Source organism: Sminthopsis crassicaudata, chromosome 2, assembly GCF_048593235.1.
Source record: "Sminthopsis crassicaudata isolate SCR6 chromosome 2, ASM4859323v1, whole genome shotgun sequence".
Taxonomy (NCBI): domain Eukaryota; kingdom Metazoa; phylum Chordata; class Mammalia; order Dasyuromorphia; family Dasyuridae; genus Sminthopsis; species Sminthopsis crassicaudata.
This window is the reverse complement of record NC_133618.1, coordinates 540,488,719-540,513,519: the sequence shown is the minus strand read 5'-3', so window position 1 is coordinate 540,513,519 and position 24,801 is coordinate 540,488,719. Positions and strand designations below refer to the sequence as shown.

The following is a 24,801-nucleotide window of genomic DNA, read 5'->3' as shown; positions in this document are numbered from 1 at the left end:
GTGGTGATGGTACCAACAGTAGCAGCAGCAGCAGTGGCAGTGGTGGTGGTGGTGGTGGTGGTGGTGGTGGTGATAGTAGCAACAGTAGCAGCAGCAGGAGTGGTGATGGTGATGGTGGTGGTGGTGGCAACAGTAGCAGCAGCAGTGGTGGTGGTGGTGGTGGTGCTGGTAGTGGTGGTGGTGATGGTACCAACAGTAGCAGCAGCAGCAGTGGTGGTGGTGGTGGTGGTGGTGGTGGTGGTAGCAGTGGTGGTGGTGGTGATAGTAGCAGCAGCAGTGGCAGTGGTGGTGGTGGTGGTGGTGGTGGTGATAGTAGCAACAGTAGCAGCAGCAGTGGCAGTGGTGGTGGTGGTGGTGGTGATGGTAGCAACAGTAGCAGCAGCAGTGGCAGTGGTGGTGGTGGTGGTGGTGGTGGTGATAGTAGCAACAGTAGCAGCAGCAGTGGCAGTGGTGGTAGTGATGGTGGTAGTGGTGGCAACAGTAGCAGCAGCAGTGGCAGTGGTGGTGGTGGTGGTGGTTATAGTAGCAACAGTAGCAGCAGCAGTGGTGGTAGTGGTGGTGGTGGTGATAGTAGCAACAGTAGCAGCAGCAGTGGTGGTAGTGGTGGTGGTGGTGAGAGTAGCAACAGTAGCAGCAGCAGTGGTAGTGGTGGTGGTGGTGGTGGTGATAGTAGCAACAGTAGTAGCAGCAGTGGCAGTGGTGGTGGTGGTGGTGGTGATAGTAGCAACAGTAGTAGCAGCAGTGGCAGTGGTGGTGATGGTGGTGGTGATGGTAGCAACAGTAGCAGCAGCAGTGGTGGTGGTGGTGGTGGTGGTGGTGATAGTAGCAACAGTAGCAGCAGCAGTGGTAGTGGTGGTGGTGGTGGTGGTGATAGTAGCAACAGTAGTAGCAGCAGTGGCAGTGGTAATGGTGGTGCTGGTGGTGATGATGGTAGTGGTGGTGGTAGCAACAGTAGTAGCAGCAGTGGCAGTGGTAGTGTTGGTGCTGGTGATGATGATGGTAGTGGTGGTGGTAGCAACAGTAGCAGTAGCAGTGGCAGTGGTGGTGGTGGTAGCAGGATAGTAATAGTACTAAATATAGTGGTGGTAACATAGTAGTAATAGTAGTAACAGAGATGATGATGGTGGGTAATAGTGGTAATGGTAACAGCAGCAGTGGCAGCAGCAGTGGCAGCAGCAATGGCAGCTAGCCTTTATAGTGTGCTTTTAGTTTTGTAAATATAGGGTCTTTTTTTTCAGATGTAAGATTTTTTTCCTAGTGTAGTTTACAATTTTTTAAGTATTTTATTTTTCCAAATACCTGCAAAAATAATTTTCAACAATAACCTTTGTAAAATCTTGTGTTCCAAATTTTTCTTCCCCCATCCGCAAGGCAGCAAGCAATTCTTTATAAGTTAAACAAGTGAAATTCTTCTAAGCATATTTCCATATTCATTATGCTGCATGACAAAAATCAGATTAAAAATGAAAAACAAAACAAAAAAAAAACACCTCAAACAACAAAAAAGAACGAAAATACTAAATTTTGATCTACATTCAATCTCCATAGTTTTCTTTTTGGAGGCTTTCAGCACAATTCTATTGGAATTGTCTTGAATTACCTCATTGTTGAAAAGAGCCAAGTCTGTCCAGTTCATCATCACATAATCTTGTGGCTATGTTCTTTTGGTTGTGCTCACTTCACTTAACATCATGTCATTTAAGTCTTTCTAGGCTTTTCTGAAATCAGCCTGCTCATTTTTTCAGGAATTTTTTTTTAAAGCTTTTTATTTTCAAATTATATGCATGGATAATTTTCAGTATTCACCTTTGTAAAACCAAAATTGCAGGCCAGTTCCAATGATCTTATGATGAAGAGAGCCATCTACACCCAGAGTGTGGGAACTGAGTGTTGTTTGCTTGTATTTTGTTTTCTTTTTCATTTTTTTCCTTTTTGATCTGATTTTTCTTGTGCAGCATGGTAATTATGGAAATACATATAGAGGAATTACACATGTTTAACATATACTGGATTACTTGCTGTCTGGAATGGAGGGAAGAAAAGGAAAAAAATTGTTATTTTGGAATGTTCGGGCTAACTTTCTGGAGGTTCTCCAGAAGGGCTCAGCCTCAGCAGAACAGACACCATGAGAATGGTCAAGAATACTACGGCCCACAGGCCAGATGTGGCCCACAGGGTTATGGCAAATGGACTAGGGATGAAGACAGAGTGTGAGCTTTTGTTTTTACTATAGTCCGGCCCTCCAACAGTCTGAGAGACAGTGAACTGGCCGCCTATTTAAAAAGTTTGAGGACCACTGGTCTGGATTCTTTATTCTGGCCCAGTCTTGATCTTAGTGGAGGAGTGCAGAAAGCCACCAGAAGAATGGCCAAAAATGGAATGTCTCATTTCCAGTCCTTCTCAGCCCTTAAATATTCTATTACAATTACATCATTACAGCATGCTGATTATGTGTGAATTAGAGAACCATTCACCATATAAGTACTAAATATACATATGAACTAGAGAACCATTATCTCATCAATTCCTTTGAGTTAACACTTTGTTGTAAGTATGCTTGTCTCAAGTATACTTTTTCAAAGTTCTGGTCCTCTACAGGAGAATGGCTTGTATTATAAATTTGAGTCAGTTTTCTAAAATGTAGGGCGTTTCAAAAGCTTAAGTTACTAAAGCTCAAAATGGCACTGAGATGCCCTGTATTCTGTCATTTTTATCCTCCCAACAGCTCTGGAAAGTAGGTGCTATTATTATTCCCTTTTTACAAATGTGGAATCTGAGTTAGGTAGATATAAGGTGACTTATTCAGTTAATAAGTGTATGAGAAGAAATGAGTCCCTGCCCCCTGGGAGTTTATATTCTATAAAGATTGTAAAATAACATACAGAGATAAATAAATAAAATACACACAGAATAAATAAAAAGTAATTCTTGGGTAGGAGTGAGGGTTAGGGAGGAGGGGAAAAGGGAGAGCATTAAGAACTTCGGGAATCAAAAAAGACCTCTTTCCTACAGACTCCTTTCCTCTCTATTAATCTCCCTCTCCCTGATCTATGACTCCTATTGACCTTTTCTTTCTATCCTCTGTCTCCTTATTGAATTTTCTCATCCCCTGCTGCATCTTGTCCTATATATTCTGTCTTTATGTTTTATATATCCTGTCTTTTTATGTCCTTATATCCTGTGCCCCTCACAGACTTTTTTAAATTAAAAAAGCCTTTTTAAAAAATCATAGTAATTTATTTATCTATTTTCCTTGTATGTTCTTTTTTTATTTAGACAATAGTTTTTTTTATTTTCAAAATACATGTAAAGATAGTTTTCAACATTCATCCTTGCAATTGTGTTCCAAATTCTTCTCCCTCCCCCCACCCTCTTCCCTACATAGCAAATAATCCAATATAGTTTAAATGTGCAATTCTTTTAAACATATTCCCACATTTGTCATGCTGCATAAGAAAAATCAGATCAAAAAAGAAAAAAATGAAAAAAAAAACAAGCAAACAACAAAAAAGGTGAAAATACTATATTGTGATCCACATTCAGTCCCTCACAGTTCTGGATGCAGATGACTCTATCCATCACAAGTCTATTGGAATTGGCCTGAATTACCTCTTTGCTGAAAAGAGCCATGTCCATCCCAGTTGATTATCACATAATCTTCTTGTTGCTGTGTACAGGGTTCTTTTGGTAAGATTTCATTTGGTATCAGTTCATATAAGTCGCGCCAAGCTTTTCTGAAATCATCCTGCTGACCATTTCTTATAGAAAAATAATATTCCACAACATTCATATACCATAACTTACACAGCCATTCCCCAACTGATGGGCATCCACTCAGCTTCTAGTTCCTTGCCACTACAAAAAGAGTGCAACAAGCATTTTTTAAAATTAATTTTATAATTATAACATTTTTTGACAGTACATATGCATAAGTAATAATTTTTTTACAACATTATCTCTTGTACTCCCTTCTGTTCCGAATTTTTCCCCTCCTTCCCTCCACCTCCTCCCCTAGATGGCAGGCATTTTCATACATATTAAATATCTTATAGTATATCCTAGGTACAATATATATGTGCAGAACCAAATTTTGTTGTTGTTGCAAAGGAAGAATTGTATTCGGAAGGTAAAAATAATCTGGGAAGAAAAACAACAACAACAAAAAATGCTCACAGTTTACACTCATTTCCCAGTGTTCCTTTTCTGGGTAGCTGATTCTGTCTATCACTAGCTGATTCTGTCTATCACTGATCAATTGGAATTGGATTAGCTCTTCTCTATGTTGAAGATATCCACTTCCATCAGAATACATCCTTATAAAGTATCATTGTGCAAGAAGCATTTTTGCACATGTGAGTCTTTTTCCCTTTCAAAAACAGCCTCTCTTACATTTTTACAATGTACTAATTGCAATGCTAATAAAAACTGGAGAAGTAAAGAAAAAAGTCTCTGCACTCAAAAGAGCTTCCATTTTAATGAGGAAAAAATATAAGCATATGTATAGGAATATACGAGATTTCTACAAAGTAGATATAAGGTAGCCATAGAGTGGAAGATTACCATTGGCGTACCAGGAAAGACCTTCTATAGAAGAGGATATATAGGGTTCAGGCTAGAAGAAAGCCAAGTTGTCTAAAGAAGGGAAGGGGAAGAAGGGAAAGCATTCTAGGATTGGAAATGAAGTCACAGAGATGGAAAAGAGAGTGTCTTGTGTAATGAACAGCAGATAAGTCAATATTAATGGACCACAGAATGCATGGAGGAGTTAATATGTAAAAAGACTAGAAAATAAGAAGGGAGTGGAAGGCTGAGAATAGGCTTTTCTCAATTCTTTTTTTTCTTTATCTCTCTGTACATTTTTTGCCTTTCTTTATATTTTTAGTGCTTAGCTTAGTACCTGGTACATACTAGTACTTAATGTTTATTGACTGATATATTTGGTAATGATAATATGAAAAATAGCTATTTTTAAAATGGTTTAAGTAGATGATTTCTAAGATCCCTTCTTACTTTATGATCTGATGAATTATAAATATTTAGCACTCTGAAGTCAAAAGGGAGAACTTCTGTTTCTTTTAAAAAGTTCTCTTATGGAAAGGGACCTATAAGTGCAAGAATGTTTATGGCAACCCTTTTTGTAGCCACTACAGAGTGGATACCCATCAATTGGAGAATGGCTGAATAAATTGTGGTATATGAATATTATGGAATATTATTGTTCTGTAAGAAATGACCAGCAGGATGATTTCAGAAAGGGCCTGGAGAGACTTACATGAACTGCTGCTGAGTGAAATGAGCAGGCCCAGGAGATCAATATAACAGCAACAACAAAACTATATGATGATCAATTCTGATGGATGTGGCCATTTTCAACAATGAGATGAACCAAATCAGTTCCAATAGAGCAGTAATGAATTGAACCAGCTACACCCAGCAAAAACCTATGAACCACTACATAGAATTCCCAATCCCTCTAATTTGTCTGCCTGCATTTTTGATTTCCTTCACAGGCTAATTGTACACTATTTCAAAGTTTGATTCTTTTTGTACAGCAAATAACTGTATGGACATGTATATATATATTGTATTTGACATATACTTTAACATATTTTACATGTATTGGTCAACCTCCCATCTGGGAGAGGGAATGAAGGGAGGGAGGGGAAAAATTGGAACAAAAAGTTTTGCAGTTGTCAATGCTGAAAAATTACCCATGCATATATCTTGTAAATAAAAAGCTATAATAAAAAAATAAAAAGTTCCCTTATATCTAGAACATACTTCCTCTTGACCTTAACCTCATGCTCAAAGGCTACATCTTATATGGGGTCTTTCCTCAAAAATTTTATTTCTTTTCTCAAAATTTATTTATAATATAACTTTAACATGAGTTTTGGATGTACTTATCTGTGTAAATATGTTGTAGTAGATAAGTGATATACAACTTTGTCTCTCTATCTCTATCTCTTAATCTCTCTAGTTTCAGAATACAGTTCTGTCAGATTCTTCACTGTGCTATCAGTACTTTGAGAAAAAGTCAATAGTAACAACTAAGCTAGGACAATTAGCTCAATTGCTTTCAGCTTGAATCAAGGTTAAGACTCAAATATAAATCTTGAAAGGAAATCCTGATTATAAACCAATATCTTTCTTTCTTTCTTTCTTTCTTTCTTCTTTCTTTCTTTCTTTCTTTCTTTCTTTTTTTCTTTCTTTCTTTCTTTCTTTCTTTCTTTCTTTCTTTCTTTTCTTTCTTTCTTTCTTTCTTTCTTTCTTTCTTTCTTTTTCTTTCTTTCCTTCCTTCCTTCCTTCCTTCCTTCCTTCCTTTCTTTCTTTCTTTTCTTCCTTCCCTTCCTTCCTTCTTCCTTCCTTCCTTCCTTTCTTTCCTTTCTCTTCCTTCCTTCCTTCCTTCCTTCCTTCCTTCCTTCTTCCTTCCTTCCTTCCTTCCTTCCTTCCTTCCTTCCTTCCTTCCTTCCTTCCTTCCTTCCTTCCTTCCTTCCTTCCTTCCTTCCTTCCTTCCTTCCTTCTTTCCTTCCTTCCTTCCTTCTCTTTCTTTCTTTCTTTCTTTCTTTCTTTCTTTCTTTCTTTCTTTCTTTTCTTTCTTTCTTTCTTTCTTTCTTTCTTTCTTTCTTTCTTTCTTTCTTTCTTTCTTTCTTTCTTTCTTTCTTTCTTTCTTTCTTTCTTTCTTTCTTTCTTTCTTTCTTTCTTTCTTTTTTTTTGAGGCTGGGGTTAAGTGCCTTGCCCAGGGTCACACAGCTAGGAAGTGTTAAGTATCTGAGACCAGATTTGAATTCGGGGTCCTCCTGAATTCAGGGCTGGTGCTCTATCCACAACACCACCTAGCTGCCCCCAATATCTTTCAATAATCTGTAAATTTCCCTCCTTATTTTCCTATTTTCTATAGAGAAAAAAAAATCTGGTTCCTTTATCATTGTTGTCTGTCACCTGGCATGACTATATACAGAAAGTTATAGTATTCACAATTATCATTTCAGCATTTAATTATTTTTAAATTTTTAAAAAAAAATATTTTTATTAAAGCTTTTTATTTTTCAAAACATATGTGTGGATAATTAACCCTTACCAAACTTTTTGTTCCAATTTTCCTCCCCTTTCCCCCACCCTTTATATTACATGGCAAGTAGTCCAATACATGTTAAACATAGTAGAAATGTATGTTAAATCCTATAGATCATCACTTAATTCTTGAAGTATAGTATCCACAAGGGTCATCCAGATAGTCCATGGTCTGGTCTTTTGGAACATTAATGTTAACATGTCTATAAGTTTGTATGTTCTCCAATAAAGCCCTATTCTGATATTTCCTTGAGTAGAGGTAACAATTATTGAATACTGTATTAAGTCCAAGTTCTGATAGGTCCTCCAGGAAGTAATTTTTTTTTTAATTAATTTTTCCAAATTATCCCCTCCCATACATTTTATATGTGTTACAATATAACCTAGATACAATATATGTGTGTAAATACATTTTCTTGTTGCACGTTAATTATTAGCTCCGAAGGTATAAGTAACCTGGGTAGATAGACAGTAGTGCTAACAATTTACATTCGCTTCCCAGTGTTCCTTCTCTGGGTGTAGTTATTTCTGTCCATCATTGATCAACTGGAAGTGAGTTGGATCTTTATGTTGAAGATTTCCACTCAGGAAGTAATTTAAAAAAAATTATAGAATCAATTTTTGTATGGTTAAATTCAGAGAAGTCTATTTCTAGAAGACTGACCAGGAGTTTATAAGATAATAGATTTAGAACCTCAGAGGATATTTAATCTAGTGTTACATTTTACAGGTGAGAAAACTAAGGCTAAGAAGATGAAGTGATTTACTCAGGGTTGTAAAGGTCCGGAATTATAACCCTGAGTTCTCACCTTATAATCCTAACACAGGATCATTCAGGTAGCAGAGCTAGAAATGGAACATAAATCATGTGTGTCTGTGTGTGAGGTATCCATACTTGAAATTAAAAATGCAGAAATTTGACATGTTTAAATAAGTAAACTTATTTCTCTTATGAAATAATGGATTTATTTGTTTAATCCTTCTATCAAAATGTTGTCAATAACAATACTAATCCTCATCAATTCTAGAAAGTATTTCTACAGTGGCAGACTGATGAATGATCCCCAGATTCTGTCTTCAGGTAGTCTGTGACCCGAATTTTAGAACCACTACAATAGCTTAGGCAAAGGTCAGCTCAGGTTGAGAGCTCAGTACTCATCTTCAGTTAAACCTCCGTGGCCTGAATTCTTAAAGGGCAGGGAATATGGATTGACCACCAGGGGCAGGAGAGAGAAAAACAAAACAAAACAAAACGCCTTTAAGTCTTATCCCAGCTTCTCTAAGATGGGATCTAGCCAGGGTCCTGAAATAATTTGTTAGAAAAACAAAACAAATCAAAAAATCTCTCTGAAAACAAAGGTTTAGAAGTATATGTTATCTCGGTAGGATGTGGCATTTTTTTTTCTTTTTCTTTCTTTCTTTCTTTTTTTTTTTGGGGGGGTGATGTCATTTGCCTTCGTGCAAGACTGTCTAAAGAGAAAAAAGCTAAGTCAGTTACCTTCACCATCCCTCCATGCCAACTGTCTGTGATTCAAAGGAACTTTGTGAATCCAAGGGACAAGTTGCTTCCTAGAGCAGGGAAAGTGCTCTGAAGTTCAGCAGAGGGAGCTAAGTACCTTCTTAAGCTTAAGTTTCTTCCTGTTCTTTTTGCTGTCGTTGCTGGTGGTGGTGGTGGTGTGTATGTGTATGTGTATGCGTGTGTGTGTGTGTGTGTGTGTGTGTGTGGTGTGTGTTTATGTAGGGGGTAGTGGTGGAGGTTGAGGACTGGTGAGGGACTTATGAAAGCATTTTTTTAATAGCTGAAAATAGCCTTCAGCACTGTGCCACAATGATTTCTGGGAGCAATTCAATAAACACAATTACAAACGAGACACGAGATTCCTGAATATCCCACCCAAATCAGAAGACAGTTCAGCTAATTTAGTGTCCTGGGAATCTGCTTAGGTGAATCTGGTGATATTTCTAGTCCACCCTGTTTCAAAGGATTCTTCCTGTACCCAAAGCCAATATTTTTCATGTTTCTAAAGAAACCCTTTCCCCATTCTCTTAGAGCCCCTACTCAATTCAGACTTCCGTTTCTTTCCTGTGATAACAATAGTGGATATGAAAATACAGAGTAATTTCCAATTCCCATCATTTGGAAACAAACTAGAAAGACCTCTACTTCTCTCCCCCCCCCCCCAGTTCCTGGGGTCAAAAGAAAATAGATCTATTTCCCCCTAGTTCATCCAGAGGCACTTGAAACTTGTTCAGTATCCTGTAAGCTTCTTAAAGGCAGCAGGTATTAAATGGGATTGGATGTCTTTCCACTGCTATGCCCTTCATACCCGACCCTGCCTTGTGTTAATACTCAGCTGGGAATAGAGGGGAATGAGAATGGGAGAATTCCCTACTAGCCTTCTCCAGCCTCATCTCTGCTCTCTGAGAAGAGAAGTTGAGAAAGCTTCCAGAACTGAGAAGTTACAACCAATGATCCACATTTTCAACTTGAACATCATGGTTTGAAGGTAAATTTAGCAATTTGATCGTAATGGTTCATATAAGGAATTGGCTTGACCCTGTTGCATAATATAGCATAAGCCTAAAGTAGAAAGGAAATTGCTATACAACTTTAGCATCTTATTTATAAGATTCAAATAAGGATTTGCTTCAAAGTATAGGTGTAACACTGACTGCAAGAATTTCTTTGAAAAGATAATTGCATGAAAGAGTTGAATAAGTTAAAATCATACATTGGTTTGTCTTCTATTGGTTTCTTTTAGCTTTCATTTCTTTAACTTATGGAAAAGAATATTGAACTAAAGGTAAAGGAATCCAGATTCTAGTCTTGGTTTTGACACTAACTAGCTGTATGATTGTGGTTGAGTCACTTTCTTTGGGCATTTACAAAATGAGGGGGTTTGACTTTATGGTCCCTAAGATCATTTCTAGCTTTAAATCATATAACCTTATTGCCCATTTGTCATGCTTTACTGTCTAGTATTATCGGACAATCTGATAGAACCTTTTCTTCTAACATGGTAGGCACAAGAGCCAAGTGACTTGGGGAAGCAGATATATAGCCAAGGTGTTATTTGGTCTATTGTGGGCCAATTAATATAGCTCCAAGTTTTCAATGCTCTATTTGATTCAGAAAGTGCTCAACACCTCTTCTTTAATTAAATTCACCTTTATCAAGAGATAAATTAATATAATCGGGAAGGTAATATGATGAAGTATTGAGTATTGGATTTGGAATTATAAGCCTGGACTCAATTTCCATTTCTATCTGTGTGACCTTGGGCAAATTATCTCTTTAGGCCTCAATTTCCATCTCTATAAAGTAAGAAAGTTGGATTACATAAATCCACCAAATCACAGAATGTAAGAGTTGATAGAGAACTTACTGATCATCTCCCACAACCTACATCCTAGAGGAGTTCCCTGACAAGCTTGAAGATCTCCAAGGAAGGAGAACTTGCCACATGTTGAGACAACTATTCCATTTAGGGATAGCTTTAAATGAGCTTTAAGATCTATGATCTTAATTGCAAAACCCTAATTAATTTAGCTATAATTTTATAATTTTCTGGTTAGAGATTTAATATTAATTCTTTTTTGGAAAAAATGTTCATGATAGTGTTTGTTGTTTTGTTGTTTTCAGTTATATTTGACTCCTTGTGATTCTATGTAGGGTTTTCTTGGCAATAATATTGAAATAGTTTGCCATTTCCCTCTCCAACTCATTTTACAGAAGAGAAATTTGAGGTGAGCCTTGCCCAGGGTCACATATCTAGCAAGTGGTTGAGACCGAATTGGAACTCAGGAAGATGATTCTTCCTGAGTCTAAGTCTGGCACTCTAAAGCAGGGCTTCTTAATCTTTTCCATTCTTGGCCCCTTTTTGTCTGAGAGATTTTTCTATGATACCTATCTCAAATCTGAACTCAGATATTAGGACATGTTGTATTTTCAGAACCAGGACTGCAGTGAAGTCTGGGAATGCAACTGGAACAAGCACTGCCAGAAACACCTCAGATTCATTATGCGATTGATTTTAAAATAATTTTTGGTCATGGTACTTTTAGAAACCATTTTTGTGGCTAAATTTTTCATGACCCCCACATTCAGTTACAAAAGCCCAATTGGGGTGGTAACAAATTTAAGAAGCTTTGCTTTAGAAAGAAGTGATTGTGTCTCATCCTAGTTCATTGTTGGTTAGCATCTATCTTAGTAAGGTAGACTGAGTATTGGATTTGGAGCTAAAGGACCTGGTTTGAATTTGACTCTTCAGTTACTTATCTGTGTACCCTTAGGCTAATCACTAAACCTAGATTTATTCATCTATACAATGAGCCAACCCCCTAGATGACTTTTTAGATCTGGGCAGTGGCAAATGTCCCAATTTATAAGTTTCAAGTTCAGACTTTTTAATTACTGTTATACTTCAGCTTGAAGAGCCCCTCAAACAATTACTTAAGAAATGTTAATTACTGCTTAAGTGCCAAGCCCTTTTGTCTTTCTTGATTTACACAGAACATTTCTAGGGTGGCAGACAAAACATTCAATTTTCTTAGCTTTGACCTTCCTTTTTTGTTATCTCTCTCTGAATTTCCATTTTTTACTTCTCTTCTACTATTAGCAATCTCTTCACTATATCTATGGGGAGCATGAGAAGTCAAATGTTGTTGGAACTAGTAAACACACTGCTAGAACCTTATCGTTAAAGCTTGGCAGAGAAAATGATTTATTAGTAGGATTGGAGAGCACAAAGAAAGGCAGCATGGGAGAAGGGGAAGGATTCGAGATCAGAAGGCCTGGCTTGGAGAGCAGATCATGCCATTTATTAGCTATGTGACCTTAGAAAGGCACTTCAATTCTTTGGGCATTGCCTTCCTCATCTATAAAATGAGGATTTGGGCAAATGATACCTGAGGCCCCTTCTGGTCCTAACAATCTTTTAATTGCCCTTTTCAGAACAGCCTGACTCTTAACTCCAGAGACCAGCTGGTGGTATCCATGTTATTGGAGGCTATGTTATTGCTGCTCTTCCCATATACTACAAAAAGGACAAGACAGGTTACCACTTCCTTTCATGCATACACCTCACTGCCCCATTGAATGAGACTCTCCTCACTTCTGGGGACTTGTCCTTCAAGGTTGTGACATAAATATTAGAGTCTCTGAGGCTGACATTCTTGTCTAAATATGACAATTCTTATAGGAAAATATCTTTTCTTTTTTTTTCAGGTTTGCAGACACTTCCTGGGATTCATGACTCACCTCTCCCTAATGACCTCCCCAAATCCTGGAGCCAACTCTATTTTCCACTGGCTGGAATGAGAATCCTTTTCTAAGAGTGACTGGTCATAATGGGGAAACTGATCAAATTTGGGGGATATGAGAAGCGGTTAGCTCGTCGTAAGAAGCTCCAATGTAATCGAGTCTTTTTTCTTTTGGGCATGATACTCATTGGCTCTTCTTATCACTTTCTGAAGAGCCAGTGGTCCATACCTAAATTGTGGACAGCCATGTATTCTCAGAACCCTGTGAAAATGGCCAGCCGGGATCTTCCTGACAGTGAAACAGTAATATCAAACAGTGACCATCAGGAATCTATTCTAGAAATGGAAGGCAGTACACTGCACTCACAAGTTACAGAAGGCAGGGACAAGTTAACACCCTCAGCAACTAGGGCAAAGAAAAACTTAAATACACCCAGGAGAATAATGAATAACTCTACCCCAGGGACTCCAGTGACACCTAGAAGAAGGAAGAAAAATTATACTTTAACAACTGAGAACCAAATAGTGAAGAACTATACTCCAACCACATTCAGCAGAAATGTTCAGAGACCTACCTCAACTACACCTAAAAAAATTGAGAATCACGTGATCACTCCCAAGGCAAAAGTGAAAATCAATGACACAATGACACATAGGAAAACAATGGGAAAGAAATTTCTGGATATCCCCAAAAGGACAGTAAAAAATATCCCAAGAACCCCCAAAGGAATAGTTGAGAATACTTCAACTATTCTAATGGAGAACACTGTCTCACCTTCTCCAGCAAAAGTAATAGTACAAACAACTCCAGCTATTCCTAAAAGAATAAAGGAAAAAACTCCAGCTGTTCCCCAAAGAGTAGTGGAGAATACTTCAATTACCTCCAAGAGAGTAGTGGAAAAGAAGAATTCAAATACTTCAAAGAGAAGAGGACCAGTAAATGCCCCAATTGCTCATCAAACAATGATGGATACAAGCACTGTGGTACCTAGCACAACAGAGGAGAACACCACCTCTCCTGGGTTGGGAGTCATGAATACCCCAACCAGAGCTAGGGTATTAACATCAGGAACTTCCTCAACCAGCATGATGGTGAAGAGAACTTCTTCAGTCACTCTCAGGGAAGGAGCACATAACACAACATCCTCTGCCATGGGCATCATTACCCCTACCACCCAGATCCAGTACTGTGTTTTTGTAGATCGTGTCCCAACAATTCCTGCCAGCCTCTCTCCTTCAACAGACATGACGCCTCTCTCTGATGAGGATAGCCCTAGCTCCCCTACAGATCCTAAACTGTTGGACGTTAAGCCCAAGGGAGAATACCCTGAAGACTTGTTCAGTGTGGAGGAACGGAAGCAAGGCTGGGTGGTCTTACATCTCTTTGGAATGATATATGTGTTTGTGGCTTTGGCCATTGTGTGTGATGAATTCTTTGTCCCATCCTTGGGCGTCATCACCGATAAGCTACAGATCTCTGAGGATGTGGCCGGAGCCACCTTCATGGCAGCTGGGGGTTCTGCTCCTGAGCTCTTCACTTCACTCATTGGTGTTTTTATCTCTCACAGCAATGTGGGCATTGGCACAATTGTGGGTTCTGCTGTGTTCAACATCCTCTTTGTCATCGGCACTTGTGCTTTGTTCTCCAAAGAAGTCCTCAACCTCACTTGGTGGCCCCTGTTCCGAGATGTCTCCTTCTATATCTTTGACTTGATGATGCTCATCATCTTCTTTTTGGACAGCCTGATCACCTGGTGGGAGAGCTTAATGCTCCTCATGGCTTATGGGTTCTATGTCTTTACCATGAAATGGAACCAACAACTTGAAGTCTGGGTTAAAGAACAGCTTAACAAGAGGACAGTGTCCAAGATTATGATTGGAATAGGTCTCAATAAGGTAAGGGCAGAATTCACTGCCAGGAGGTGGGATGGAGGGGGAGGATAAGAGAGGTCTTTGTAAAAGGTTGATTCCCCTTTTTTTGAGGGCTGGAGATTGGTGTTGAAGGGGGGATTCTCCAGGTTGTGAAGGAACCTGACCAATTGTGAGAATCAGAATTGCCCTCAAAAGAAAAAAGTTAATGCTGAACCAGATTCTTTAGAAAGGATCTTTCTTAAAAGAAAATAGTGACTAGGGGACAAAAGGAGGAGTCAGGGTATACAATCTGTTTCATTGCAAAGAGTTTAGAATTAGAAAAATTGCTTAGCCATCATATAGTTCACCTCTTATGTTATAATTGAGAAAATTGACCTCAGGTGACATCTGCTCAAAGGAAGTGCTAGAATCTGAATACAGATCCTCTAAGGCTAAATCTAATGCCTCTTCCATTCACTTCACTGCTTTTTTCAGCTCTCTTTGGTCTAGGAGAGAAAGGAACTAGACTCACGGGCAGCTATAGATTTGGGGAAACATTTAATCTATAACATACATTAGTACTTTTCTTTTCTGTTATTTATTTATTTATCCCTGTGTCTGAATTTTAAAAACAAAACTATAGAGAAGAGTGGTGTAGTTGGTAGAGATCTGGCCTCAAAGCTAAAAAGACCTACATTCAAATCCTGCCTCTCAACACCTGGTTTTGAGACATGGAGGAAGTTACTTAGCCTCCCAGAGATAGGGGTATTTCCAAATCTGGAGGTTCCCTTTTCAAATGAAATCCCAGGTCTAGTCTTGATTCTTCTCCTTTATCCTAATCACAGCAAGCACAAATTTTCCAGGTTGCCCAGAATAATTAGAAACATCATAGATTTTTGTGACAGAGAAGATGATAGAGGACTGGACTTGGAGTGAGAAACCCTGGTCTCAAATCCCATCCTCCTAACTCTCTCTCTCTCTCTCTCTCTCTCTCTCTCTCTCTCTCTCTCTCTCTCTCTCTCTCTCTCTCTCTCTCTCTATTTATATATATATATATATATATATATATATATATATATATATATATATATATATATATATATATATAAAACTATATGATCCTGGGCATTATTAGCCTTAGCTTTCTAATCTATAAAACGGGTGTGATAATAGCTGTTATACTTATCTCAAGGTATTTTGTGAGGTTCAAACAAAATAATGGGCATAAAGTGTTTTACAAACTTTAAAACCCTACATAAATGTGAGCTACTACTATTATATGATCAGTCTTGCCTTCCACAAGTTCAGACAAGTCATTTTAGGAATGTTTCCAAATTTTGTCTATTACCCTCATGTTCTTGTTCTACTTCCTTCAGTCCTCTTGGGAAAAGATCTTATTATCCATTATTTTCATTATTCATTCATTCAACATTTGTAAGGCACTTTTTGTACCATTGTTGCTGATTGTAGAATATTGAGTACATATCTATTGCTTACACTTGGCTAGAAAGCAGAGAAATCAATTCCTCATATTTACAGGTAATAATAATCAAGGAAGATGTAATCAACCAAGAGATCCTTATTATTTATAGCATCCCATCCCATCACCCACATGGCAATCAAATGGTTTCTTTTCTTGTTTTTGTTTTTAACCAAATGGAAGATGAGAGAGGAGTCTACTATACCCTTTCCTGAATGAGCTAATTCTATTGTGAGAATTAAATTAGATAATGAAAAATTATGCCAAAGCTCAAAATGCTCTACAAATATGAAGTATATTATTATTAATGAGAATAAACAAAACAATTTACTGAGTAGAAAGTACTTTTGAGTTAAACTTTTGAAGGATGGCATTGATGAGTCAGAAAAGCAAAGTGACTACTTCTACCTTAGGCAAAATGTTGCTTATTTTGTTGACCTGAAGTAAGGAATCAACTGTCCAAAAACTTTATAGAATGGCCCTATATAATTTTCTGTATCTTTGGGAAAGATATTCCCTTTCTTTCCTCTCCTCTGATTTTATGTAACTTGATAAATTCACTGGTATCATAGACTACAGAAAGCTAGGAAACAGCTCCAGAAACTCTAGAAAATCAGTTGGGCAAGTGTTGCCCAACTTTTTCAATTTGGTTCTCTTTATGCTGTTTCATCAGAATCTTGTTTTAAAATCCCATCAGTAGCTAAGGAGTCCAGATCAATAATTGCCAGGCTACAAATATAGAGTAAACTAGAAACTATCCCATCCAATATCATATTATCAACAAGAGAGACCCCAAGACATGCCAATACTGTAGATATTAGTAGTAGTTACATTATTTATTTATCAAGAATAATTTACCAAATATATATTATAATAATGAAAGGCATGAAAGCATTTTGAAAAATTTAAAGCATTCTACAAAAGTCAGATATTATTATTATTAATATATGTTACATGATAAGTATAATGTACCTTTTAGATGGTATTTTTGAAACATGATCATTCTTGACTTCCAGGAGCTGACAATATGATTAGGGAGACAATAGTTATCCCCATGAAAAATTAAATAATAATGAAGCAGCTAATTTAAGGATAAATGCCAACTGAAGAATCCAGACAATAAGTACTCCAGGAAGTGGGGAGTTCTTCCAGCTGAGTTGGTACAGGAAGGTGGAAATAGAAGCTAAGATTTGGATAGGGGGAGAGGAAGGATGAATGATCCCTAAGGGAATAAGGAGAAGAAAGGTGAGAGGTGTGAAAAAAGGCTCAGAGATGAGCAAGAACATGGTATGCTGGAGAGCAAGGACCGGATTAGTATCGGGAAGTAGAGGAGAAGGAAGGGAAAAAATTTACATGATAAATTTATTATATTATTTTATAATAGCAAGTTGTTCATAATAGTTTCATGTATAATTATCTTTTTATTATTCTACCATAATATGGAAATAACTGTCTTATTTTGTAATTTTAAAATAAATAAAAACATTTTTTAAAAGAAAATGAGTAGATTGGACCCAGATTATGGAAGGTTTTAAATATCAATCTAAGGACTTTAGACCCATTTAAATAATTTCTAAAACTGGATTAACTCTTAGATATAGATGGGAAATACTTTATCATGTTCCAACAGTCAAATAAATAGCATGGCATTAGTTGGCTTCCACTGAGCACACAGAATACAGATGTGTGTGGAAGACTGGAGGCTGTTATTGGTGTGACAATGACTCTTGTCCCTGTTTGTAGACAGGCAATGGGGACATCCCTGTGGATGATGTGGAAGATAGCAAGAAGCTGAAGGTGAGTGGTGTCAGGGTGCTGGCATGGTGGGGGAAGCCCAGGGGTGAGGGAGGGGGTAGTTTAGGGGAAGGTGTATCTGTTGGGCTTAATAGATACTGGGGAGCACTAGATTGGGAGTTAGAAATCTAATCCCAGCTCTGCAACTAGTCTAGGTGTATGACTTTGGACAAGAAGAAGATAATGTTTGTATTTATAAAGCTTTTGATTCATAGTATTTCGTTTGATTCCCACAATAACTCTGTGACGTAGGTGCTGTTAGCTTCATACTCATGTTACAGTTGAGGAAACTGAAGTTGTGAGAAGCGAAGCGATTTGCCCAGGATTTGCCCAGGATAATCATAGCGTCCTGACTTCTGCAGGCCAGGGCTCTTTCTACAACCCTGTGTTGCCTTATGTGGGCAAGTCATCTACACGCTCTCAGCTTTGGTTTTTTCATCTAAGAAGTGAGGGGGTTGGACTACATGATATCTGAGGTCCCTTCCAGCTTTCACACTGTGAGCTAAGAGTCTAAAATAATATGAAGCATGAAGAGAAGAGAGACTTGTGAGGTCCAAATGAAAAGAAAGTATGTCTAGAATGGGAGGTAAGAAGGGTGCTCTTGGTTGGATGTTCAGGATTTCCAAAACTCTGCTCCTTAAGCTCTCTGACCACCGATTTATCCTAGGGTTCTTCTGGAGTCTGGGGGTAGATTATAGAGGAAAACCACCTATTTTCCAAGAGAGACTCTCTGGACTGTACCCATAAACACAGCTATTATTGCCTTTTCTCTCTCTTTCCTTCCCCCCAAATCCAAAGAAATCCACCAACCCCCTGACTCAAGACTTTGGGAGGCTCTGAAAGCTAGATGATACAGTAACAGTCTGAGTGATCTAGACTGTAGCCACTGGAGGGCGAGATGACCTCAATGCGGTGTTGTGTGTGTTGTGTGTGTGTGTGTGTGTGTGTGTGTGTGTGTGTGTGTGGTGTGTGTGTGTGTGTATGTGGTGTGTGGTATGTGGTATGTGTGTGTATGCGCGTGTGCACAGGTATGTTACATTTACTGTTCTGGATGGACATTGTCAGGGCAGTGTATCCCATCCGGGTGCTTGTGCCTGGGAGCATCTGCAGCCACTGATCTCTTCCCTGGGGTGGGGTGAATTGAAGGACCACCTTGAAGATCTTACAGAACCGCTCTGATCACCAAGGAAAGCGGCCTCTGGCCAGTGGGGAGTTATGGGAGGGGGTTTGTTGTTCAGATGGTAACCTGGTCTGGGAAATCAGAGCGGAGCCCTGGGCGCTGTCTCCTGCCGACGAGAAGCGAGCGCAATGCAGACTGAGGCTGCTGTGCTGTCTCCCCTTGCTCAGCTCCCGTCCAGTCTGACCCGAGGAAGCGGTGCGACCTCGCTACACAACAGCACCATTCGCAATAGCATCTACCAGCTCATGCTGCACACGCTGGACCCTCTAGGGAAGGTAAGTGAAGTTTCTCAAAACCGGCCTGGAGTCTGGACCACACCCTCGCCTCCCACAGCTGGCCAGTCAGACAGAACACAGGAAGAGATAGAGACAGTGATGGAGGAAGAGCGAGTCCAAAACAGAGCCAAAGCCCAGAAAAGGGACAGGAAAGAGAACAAATCAGAGAGCAGTTAGAAACTAAGTCAGAGGCCTAGGCAGACAGGGCTTGGAGCAGGAGGACACGAGGGCAGCAGAGCTGGGCCGGAGACCTGTGGAACTTCGGGTGGGACGGGATGCCTTGTCAGATCCCCGAGATCACCACAGCTCCTCAGCCAGTGACTGGTGAGCTCCCGAGGGGCTCAGCCTCTGAGAAGGCTCAGCCTTCTTGTGAAGATGTCACTCAAGGATCAATTGGGCTGTTGTGACCCAGTTCTCCAGTTCCCCACAAAGGGAGGGAGGGGTGAGTGTGACAGCGTTTCCTTGGGCACATTTTCCCGTTGAAGGGGAGTTTTCAGCTTGTGTGCCCGCCTTCTATCCAGGGCTGACTTATACTCTCAAGAGTGCCCTCTGCCTTTCAGGAAATGGAAGCTGAACTGGCCTGGAAGGCCCGGGGACTAGGTAAGGCCCGAGTTCCTTGTAACCCTGGAGGGCTCTGAGCAAAGGACAAACAATCACCTTGGGGATAATGTGGAAGAAATCCATGCCCTGAGAAGGGGGCTGGCCCAGATGTCTCAGTCTAAGATTCTTTTCAACAGGAATCTGGAATTCCATTATTTACCCTTGAGAAATTAATGCAGTAGTGGCAGTCACAAGCATTTATTAAGCGACTGTTGTGTGCCCAGAACTGCTAAGTGCTGGGGACATGAAGAAAGGCAAAAACCCGTCCCCATCCTCAAAGAGCATACATTCTTATGGGAAAGACAACGTGTAAGTAACTAGGTACATACAAAATAATGCAGAGTGGATGGAAGGCAATCTGAGAGGGAAAGATACTGGCAGCTCAGAGGGGAGGGAAGTGGAAAAGCCTCCTGGAGAAGGAGGCGGAGTCTTTGTATCCAAAGTGAGTCTTCAAGTAAGGCAGGATTGAGGCAGAGGTGAGGAGGCAGGAAGTTTCAGGCATGGAGGACAGCTGTGGAGATGGAAGATAAAGGGTGCTAAGGCATGTAGTTGGATTCTGGCATGCCTGACGTGTCTGACTAGGAAAAAGGGATTGTAAATAATTTTTCATGACAAACAGAGGACTTTTTATTTGATTCAGGAAGATTATAAAGAGCTTTGCAAACCTTCAAGTCTATATAAATATTTCTTACTATTATCATTAATTATTAAGAGAGTCACTGTAGCTCATTGTCTAGGGGGATGACATCATCAGATCTATATTTCAGGAAAATATAGTGGAGGAGGGTTAGAATGGGGAGAGATTTGAGGCCAGGAGACCCATTAGAAGGCTCTTGCAGTAAAAGAGATGAGAGGTGATGCAGTCTTGTGTAAAGGTAGCTGTGTGAATCAAGAGAAGAGGATTATATAGCACCTGTTGTGAATGTAGAAATGACAAGATTTGATAACATATTGGATATGTGAGGTGAGGGAGAGTGAGGAGTCAAGGATGGAATTCAAGGTGAGAGGCTGGGTGATTGGGAACATGGTCTTTTTGACAGTAATAGAAAAGTTCAGAAGTCAGGGAAAGTTTGGGGGAAAGAAAATGAGTTCTGTCAGATATGGATTTTATCTTTGCTTTTTGCTTTATTCCCAGTTCAGAAACATTTCTCCCAGAGATAGGAATGGGAAAGGAAAATTATTTTTGAAAAGCTTCTAACATCATAAAATTTAGAAGCAGAATTCAACTAGGCTTCCTTTTCCTCCTGGATCTTAGACAAGAAACTTTTAATAAGCTTGTTCTAAGCGTTGTGCTAGAACCTGGGGATACAAAGCAGACCAAATAAAGGTTCCTGCTTCCATTTCTCAATATGTAAAATAGCTGAGAGCAGAAGGATATTGTCACAGACTGTTTAGAGGGGAAGATCAACAATTAATCAACAATTAATGATTAGGACCAGGAGGTGTGATTAAGGAAAAAGGGTTAATTTGTGGTTTTGATCAGAGCAGAGAACTTGAGATGCTGAGTACTGAACAAAGTGAAGAGAACTAGAATGTAATTTTTTGTTTTCTCCTTCTATGATTCTTCAGCTCTAACCAGAATTAGAACGTCCAGGGAAACAGCTGTCATTTCTCCTCTGAACTGAGTCTTAAGGTGGATAGATATAATTACAGGGGAATGTCACAGGGACAACTAGCCTAAGCTGTATCATCTTCACAGTGTGATGGACATGTCACTCAGGAGATGAGAATGGTCCAGGAAATTTGCTCTCTAAAGCTCGCTGCAAATTAGCTTGAATTTATGGCTAGGCCCCATTGCTAAGTGCCACCTAGACTCAGAGATCTGAAAAGTCTCCAATATTTGGGGTACTGTAGGTATGAACTTAAAGTTGTTAGGATTTGAGATCAATCCACCACTGCCCCATACTACTTGAGTGATCCTAATTCAGTCACTTAATATCTCTATGCCTCAGTTTATATATCTATAAAATAAGAGGGACTAAATGACCTCTAAGGTCCTTTCTAGCTTTGCATTCCCACTGTACCAACCTTCCACCCCCATAAACCACAGTCATTTATTATTGATCTGCTGACATACTAAGAGAAAGGTGTACAAATACAGAAATGAGGTAGTCCCTAGTCTCGAGGAGATTTTATTCTGCTAGGGGAAATATTCACAGATAAATGAGTAAAAGGGTTTTTTTTTTTGTTGCTTGTTTTGTTTTTTTGACTGGACCAGTCATTTCATTAGTGTAGGGAGCACCCTGTGAGGTATTTTTCTATGTCCAGTGGCACTTCTCTATACTTTCTATTCTTAGAGAATATCTGGTGCCCCCCAAATTTAAGTGATTTGTTTAGGTCATGCAGTTAGTGTGTATCAGAGGAAGCACTTAAAAGCACATCATCCTGATTCCAAGGCTAAGTCTGTATTGATCAATGATTCTTAACCTGGATTCCATGAAATTTTAAAAATTTGAGAATCACATCTCAATATAATTGATTTTCTTTTGTAAGTCTATGTATCTTAATTTATTCATTTAAAAACTTTATTATGAGAAGGGATCCAAAGACTTCATCAGACTGCCTGCCAAAATGGGCAGTGACACAGAAAAGGTTAAGAATCATTGGGTTTGGGTGCAGCTAGGTGGCACAGTGGATAGAGCACCAGCCCTGAATTCAGGAGGACCTGAGTTCAAATGTGGCCTCAGACACTTAACACTTCCTAGCTGTGTGACCCTGGGCAAGTCATTTAACCCCAATTGCCTCAGCAAAATAAATAATAAAAGAATCATTGGGCTTTGCTATGATGTTTTTAAGAAGAGATATATAAAATAAATATTAATAAATGAGAGAACTGAAAAAGACTGCTTGAAGGAAAAAGCCCCTGGGATTAGCCTGGAAAAGAGACAGAGGTTCCAAGAGGCAGAGCTGAAAAGAGAGAACATTCAAGGGATGGAGAACAGCCTGAACAAAGGCAAAGAGGTGGGAGATGGGATTTGATAAGTGGAGAATATCAAGAAAGTCAATTGTGTTGGGCCACTGAGTCTGTGAGTAGAACATACGAGAGAGAATAATGATTAACTAGCCTAAAAAAATAGAAAATCTGGAGACAGATTGGGAAGTTTTAAATGCCAGTGGAGGAGTTTATATTTTATCTCTGAGGCATCACTGAGAATAGATAGTGAGCAGAGAAGTGACCTTATCCCACCTGTGCTTTGGGATCATCAATTTGGCAGCTCTGTGAGCAATGGTGTCAAATAGAAATGGGGGCCAATAGTCCATAATGTATAAGGGTCCCTGTATTAACATGATATATGTTCTATTGTGTTTTTATTTATTTTGTTAAAATAGTTCCCAATTACATTTTAATCTCAGGCTTTACTTGGGAGTGTTGCAGGCCTGGGTGCTCTGATGTAGAAGATGGGTTGGAGGGGTGAGAGATTGAATTAAGACCATTTAAAAAACTAACTGGGAGATGATTGGTTAGTTGCTGTCCTTCATTCTTTAAGAAAACCAAAATGACATCACTATGTTAATCAAGCTTGGGTGTCTGATTGACTCATGAGACCAATATGAGCTAAGAATGCTCTACCACACATTGGACACAAATAGTCCCTATGAACATTTAGGGTAGATTCTCTAACTTAGAACATTTCACATTTTTTTCTGAGTTAATTCAATTCTTCTTTGATCCTAGAGCACAGCAAACTTTCTGATGAGGGCACGCCATGCTGGGCTGACCTGTGCCAGTGTCTCCCCTGTCATAAACCAATTCTAAAGTTTTTAAGAGAGACCTTGAATTGAGTAATATTTTTTTCTGATCACCTTGTGAGCATTTGCTCTATGTGAATTCTCCCTAAAATAGTCTTTTTTTTTTAATCAAGAAGACATTTGGCATTCGAACAATGTGGCCAGCCTAACAGACTTGCGCTCTCTGCAGTAGAGTTGGAATGCTTGGCAGGTGATTGTGCACTCAGTGCAGCCTCCTGAGCTGAGACGCAATGAAGCATGGATCGATTCTCTGCTGCTTGTACTAATTTTGGTCCAGCAGTCAACACCTAGAAAACACAGGTATTCTTCCAGCCAGCCCCACACCATACATATGCGGATGTTACAGACAATGGCAAAGTTTTGAATGCTGTGGATAAGTTTACTTACATACTGTCCAGGGACGTCCACATTGATAATAAGAGCGACTCATGCAGTGCCAGAGCCAGCTCAGTGTTTGGATGAAAGTGTGGGAGAGAAGAGGTATTAGATTGACCACCAAACTGAAGGTCTACTGAGCCATTGTACTGAGCTCATTGTATACCCGTGAACTGAATTGCTTCCATTTGAATTGTCTTAGGAAGGTTCTGAAGATCACCTGATAAGATGAGACTATTACAGTAGTCCAGGAGAGAGATGAGGACTTGGATTCAAGTAACTGTGGTTTGTGTATAAAGAAAGGAGAAATGCAGAGGAGTGGAATCAATAAGAGTTGGCAATAGATATTTATGGGGGTGAGGAGAGGGAAACTGATGAATCAAGGATGATGCTTAGATTTCAAACTTAATGGTCTAAAAATGGTGTTGCTTCCAGCAGAAATAAGAAATGTTAGGAGGAATGGATTTAGGGAGAAAGATAATGAGCTCTGATTTGGGCAGATAGTGTTCCAGATGTCTATGGCAAATCCAGGTAGAATTATCAAACAGAAAATTAGAGATTAGGGACTAGAGCTCAGATAAACTGATAGGCTAAAATAGTTAAAATAGGTAGGCTGTGAACGTAGATTTTGGAATCATTTTATAGAGCTGATTGGTGGGGGAGGATGAGATCTGCAACATAGAGATAAGAGAAGACCCAGGACTATCAGTATATCAAGAAGCAGGATAAGAACCTGTAAGGGAGACTGAGAAGATCAGGCTGATAAGCAGAAAGAGAACTCATATTGAAGGGTGTCACAAAAACCCAGGTAGGAGGACAGAGGTCATCGGGGGTATCAGGAAGGGAGTAGTTGATGGTATCAAATTCTATAGAGAGATCAAGAAGAAGGAAGACTGACTTTGTAGTATTTGACTTTGTAGTAAAGTGATCATTGCTGATCTCTGAGAAAACCATTTCAGTTGAATGATGGGAATATAAGCCAAAATGCAAAAGGTTAACAAGTGATTGAAGTTGAGAAAGTGGAGGCAACAAGTAGTTTATTGCTAAAAAGGAAGAGAGAAATAGGACTATATTTTGAAGAGATTGTAGAGCCAAGTGCAGGGTTTTTTTTTTTAAAGTAATATTTTTATGGAAATACCTAAGTGACTCAGTGGATAAAG

At 39.2% G+C, this 24,801-nt stretch overlaps 1 protein-coding gene across 1 annotated transcript in view; it reads left to right on the top strand.

Moving 5' to 3' along the window:
* The window catches only part of SLC24A1 (solute carrier family 24 member 1), a 52,601-nt gene that overhangs the window by 5,032 nt on the left and 22,768 nt on the right, over nt 1-24,801 (top strand). The window contains exons 2-3 of the mRNA XM_074294781.1: nt 12,302-14,232; nt 17,411-17,464. Coding sequence (XP_074150882.1) covers nt 12,424-14,232; nt 17,411-17,464 — 1,863 coding nt within the window. The 5' untranslated portion in view covers nt 12,302-12,423. The remainder of the gene's footprint in view (nt 1-12,301; nt 14,233-17,410; nt 17,465-24,801) is intronic.